At 35.6% G+C, this 4,873-nt stretch overlaps 1 protein-coding gene across 1 annotated transcript; it reads left to right on the top strand.

Moving 5' to 3' along the window:
• The first annotated feature begins 521 nt into the window (after positions 1 to 521).
• Positions 522 to 2,429, top strand: LOC145783551 (dolichyl pyrophosphate Glc1Man9GlcNAc2 alpha-1,3-glucosyltransferase-like). Its single transcript, XM_082595450.1, has 2 exons — positions 522 to 1,048; positions 1,526 to 2,429. The coding sequence occupies exons 1-2, from the start codon at positions 522 to 524 to the stop codon at positions 2,091 to 2,093; spliced, it is 1,095 nt and encodes a 364-aa protein (XP_082451576.1). The 3' UTR covers positions 2,094 to 2,429.
• Positions 2,430 to 4,873: the final 2,444 nt, after the last annotated feature.

The raw sequence follows: 4,873 nt of genomic DNA, 5'->3' as shown, positions 1-4,873 counted from the left end.
GGTCACAGTTAGCTTAGTCAATTGATATGAATGCCCATTGCCCAGTGGGTTGGTGACACTAAATAAAGGATTGTTAACTGCTAAAATATGATGCTAATTAATCTATAGTGAGAGTTTGCAAATTTAGTTAGCAATTAAATAGGCTAGCTATGGTAAAATGAAATTGTAGTTTTGGAGACAACAAAGTTAGGTATTATTTCCCTGTTGGGCTTATTCTACTTGCAAATGGTCTGCACAGTGCACAATGGTGCACATACAGTATATGTATGGAAAAAATTGAATCAGACTATTGTATATTAAGTTATTAACTTATTTTACTTTCTATCAAGTGTTTTCTGAACTGCTTTTATTATGTATTTGCTGTTGCTTTAATTAGCTTTCAGTAATATAAATTTTAAGCTTAACATTTTTGTTGATCAAATAGATTTGTGGCTGTGTCACAAAGTTTTACCTTATACACCTATTTTTAGTGGCAGCAAACTTTAAACAGTTTTAAAGAATAGACTAGACAATTTGATAACATGGAGGAAGCTTTTAAAATAATACTGCTAATATGTCTGTCTGTATCTGTAAAAGTGTTGCTGATTCCTTGTTATACTTCAACTGACTTTGAAGTGCATAGAAACTGGCTAGCTTTAACTCACACTCTCCCTCATAAAGAATGGTACTTCGAAAAGACGTCAGAGTGGACTTTAGATTACCCACCACTTTTTGCATGGTTTGAATGCTGTTTGTCTTACATAGCAACATTTTTCGATCCTGCAATGCTTAAAATAAGTAATCTTAACTACAAGAGCAATGAGACTTTGTATTTCCAGCGGGGAAGTGTAATAGTGACTGAATTGTTACTTATATTTGCTGGATATAAATGCATTCATGAAATTTCATCTATCAAGAGGAACAATGATAAGAAATGGGAATTTATAGTGTTGTTGGCTTTCAATTGTGGCCTGTTAATTGTTGATCACATTCATTTTCAATACAATGGTTTTCTTTTTGGAATTTTATTTTTATCTTTTGCCAGTCTCATTAAAGGAAGTATTTTATGGAGTGCATTTTGGTTTTCTGTGCTGCTAAACTTTAAGCATATTTTCTTGTATATTGCGCCTGCTTATGGAATATTTTTCATTAGAACATTTTGTATGGACAGAACAAAAAGTTTTCTAAATGCCGTGCATCTATTTAAAGTATCCAAATTGTTTACACTAGCAGCAATTGTTATTAGTGTTTTTGTAATATCATTCGGGCCTTTTATCAACGATGTTATACAAGTTTTTTCAAGATTGTTTCCATTCAAACGTGGACTGACTCACACTTATTGGGCTCCAAACTTCTGGGCTTTGTACAATGCTGCTGACAAAATTCTAAATGTCATTGGTAAACGATTTGGTTTTCTTTCAAATGATAGTGCAAGTTTGTCCAGTAGTGGGTTGGTGCAATCTGTAGAGCATACCGTTTTACCATCAATCTCTCCATTGTTAACATTTTTGCTGACATTTATTTCGATGGTGCCATGTTTGTTGGATGTTTTCTTCAGGCCCAAGTCATCTCATCTGGACAGTGTAAACCAATTTCTTCGTGCAGTGATTCTGTGCTCATTGTGTTCATACATGTTCGGCTGGCATGTCCACGAAAAGGCAATTCTCATGGCAATATTGCCTTTAACTTTACTAAGCTTTAGTGGCTCTCAAAAAGATACTGAGATCTTTCTTTTTCTTCAAACTGTTGGACATTATTCGCTGTTTCCTCTTCTTTTCACTTCATTTGAAACCCCGATAAAATTATGCATTCTTCTGCTATACTCAATTTTTGCATTTACAACATTCAACTTGAAATCCTCAGCAAAATCTAAAATTTTTCCTTGCGTCAGCACTTTAGAATCAATATATCTTTGCGGTTTGATAGTAAATGAAATATTTTGCAGTGCAATTTTTCCGATTTTGTCCATGTCTAAGCGCTTTGAATTTTTACCATTAATGTTGACTTCTACGTATTCTGCTATTGGTGTTACCTGGAGCTGGTTGTGTTTATATCACCACGTCATCACTGCCAGCACAACGTCAGCCCCTGACCGAAAGCGAAAGAAAAACTAAAGTTGACTTCAATAACGTCTCAAAGCCCCTAGCTTAAAGAGTAAACCTGTCATCATTTTGCGCAATTATGAACTTGACTATCGAACGCTGCAATCTCTACTCTTGTACTGTCATAATCCTAAGATAGAATAGCGTATTACATTTGCATGCATGTTTAAATATTTTAGTTAACATTGTCTATTAGGGTGGAGTGAAAAAAGAAAATGTTGCTTTTTGCTCTGTAATAGCAATTAAAAGTTGTAGTGTGGCTTGACTAATTAGCTTTGCAAATTTCAGCGTTTTAAAATAAAGTTTACGTCTGCCGCAAGCTAGTTCAAGATTACAATGGACCAGCAGATTAAATATCACGATCTGCTTCAGAATTTTTCCCCACAGCAAAACTATCGCATGTGACGTCATAGAAGATATTTGTTACGATTCAATTAGTCCATTTAAGCAACATAATCGTGAATATGCAAAGAACCATCAAAAACCAAAGAAAAGGCCATTGCAGCGGTTTGTAGCTATCATTGTATGTCTGTTGCATTTTAATGATTTAGCCTATCACTGAGGCACTTAATGCATTATCTTGATGGAGTTACATCTGGTCCACAAAGTTTTTCTGGCTCCATTGGTGAAAAACTTGAAGACTGTGACAGTGTACCAGTCGTTAAGTTTGAGGCTGTTGATATTCGACTGCCTTCACCAGCAATACTTGTATGACATCTGTAAAGCAATGAGCTCATGGCGTTGTGATGCCAAGCTTGCCTATCGTAATCCAGGAAAGATGAATCACTCCAGATGGCTGACAACAGCCAATCGCATTTTGAAGCTTTAAGTTTCACAAAAGAATCCCTGTGAAAATCTGAGAGCGTTGGTGGAGTACATTGCCAAGGTATATGCTCCAACTTGGTTTGCAGTAAAAACGCAACCTTCCTGTACTAAAGGAGCTAAACATCTGTTTCACGTAGTTAAAAAGTCGGCGCTGAACTAAAAGCAATAATTGAACCTGTTATCAACCGAAATGCCTTCGATTTGCTCACCAAGAGAACTTATTGTTGTACATGTTGGTAAATGAACGTCTGCATATCAGAAAATTGGCACTGCGAAGGATACTTGCTGCTAGAAAACAAAGTCATGGAGATTTCATTTGTCTCTTCAAAGTTCCACTCTTGAACTTTGAAGCAAACGAATACTTTGAATTGCTTTGAACTGATCGATTGGCAGCATACAGAGAGATATGAACTACCGCTAACTCGAGACATACCGAATAGTCTGTTAATGTCCTTCATTGACGATGCTGCAGGTCCAGAGTTTGAATTTCCTAGCTATTCGTGTCACACGCAAGCCGTGGAAGGGGCTGTGCGCCTCGTTACTGAAGCAGCATCTGCGGTGTGTGTGCAGAAACAACGGGACGGATTCATTCGAAGTAGACTGCAGTCAAGATTAGAAATGCCTGTATTCAATACAAAATGGGAATTTTTGGCAAATGGAGTGCTTAATGAGATTTGAACTCATGGAAGTCGGCAGAAAGGGCACATGTCTCCCTGGCTTTGGGTCTTATAAACGTTTCTTTTCTTATGAAAACGATAGTTCAAAAATATTTCTTACCTTCGGGCGATAATGTCTTTTTCATCTAATTTTCTTCGAAGTAAACTAACATTTTTCCAGAACAATTTTTTCGCTCTTTCGGCCCGAAATTATCTCTAAGTAGGCTATGCCTTGAAAATATCTTTAATTGCAACGTTTTCGCTCGTGCGGCCCAAATTTACCTTACTTTTCATAAATATACTTAGCTACGTTGCACTCGTTGCAGCTCACAAGATTAAATTTGGCTTGAAAAATGCTTGCCCCCCCTGCAAATTTAAACTGATTTTACAATATATGTATGGGATCAAAAGTAAACAGGCAAACGAAATCTCACCATTGTTATATTAAGAAAAACACTTTTCTACTGTAGTTTGCTTTACCTTCATTGCACATAATATACTTGCTTAAACTGTGCTTATGAACTTGTGATAGGAACTGAAATTTGAAGAAAATATCTTAAAATCTGTGTTTTTTTTTGTCAGTTGATAATATACATGCAACAAGCGTTCTACAAGACGTATTTTCCACTGCGTTGCAACGATTTATGTGTAAATTATAACTCTGATATTGTTAGATAGAAGTTCCGAAGGTAAAAGTGAGATAAAAGTGACGATCTGCGAATTTTGATGACGTCATAGCTCTAAAATACCAGTGAAAACTTCAATCGACTTGCGGCAGACCTAAACGTTGATCAAAATCGGAAATATTTCAGCATGTGAATACATTTGTCACATCACAAGTTTTAGTAACTATTACAGATTAATTCTATCAACTTAAATTTTTTACCCCATGTTTCACTCCACCCTATTGTCTATGTTTAATTATGTAAAACACATAAAGTTTCAGATTTTAACGTTATTCAAAGAATATTTTTTCATTAATGTCAATTCCTTTTGTAGTTTCGCTTTTATCCCACCCAATGACCCAACAAAGCTTGTCTTTTTACGTTGGTTCAACTTCTTACGATGTTGACATGCGGAAAAATGACAAGTTTTGCCACATGAAATTTATTCACTTTGTTGGAATTAGGTCAAATTAGTGCATTTTTTATCCTCGGAAAAGTGTTTGTTTCTTTTAAGCTGTGGTTGGTTTTGAATTTTTGAGACTTATATTAATATAACAACGGTACAATTGTTTTGAGAAAGTTATACAGTAGAATTCGCCTATAACTGCACCTTTAGGGGATTGCAAAAATTGACGTTATAGACGAA

The sequence above is a fragment of the Aplidium turbinatum genome, chromosome 14 (genome assembly GCF_918807975.1).
Source record: "Aplidium turbinatum chromosome 14, kaAplTurb1.1, whole genome shotgun sequence".
In the NCBI taxonomy this organism is placed as follows: Eukaryota; Metazoa; Chordata; class Ascidiacea; order Aplousobranchia; family Polyclinidae; genus Aplidium; species Aplidium turbinatum.
Note: the sequence above shows the minus strand (reverse complement) of the source record. Positions and strands in the feature narration are given on the sequence as shown.

What these genes read in the sequence shown, in the direction of transcription:
- LOC145783551 (XM_082595450.1), top strand. Translation starts at nt 522, where the DNA reads ATGGAGGAAGCTTTTAAAATAATACTGCTAATATGTCTGTCTGTATCT. An exon ending in ATTAAAGGAAGTATTTTATG is followed by an intron (nt 1,049 to 1,525) that starts GAGTGCATTTTG and finishes ATGTTTGTTGGA; the next exon opens with TGTTTTCTTCAGGCCCAAGT.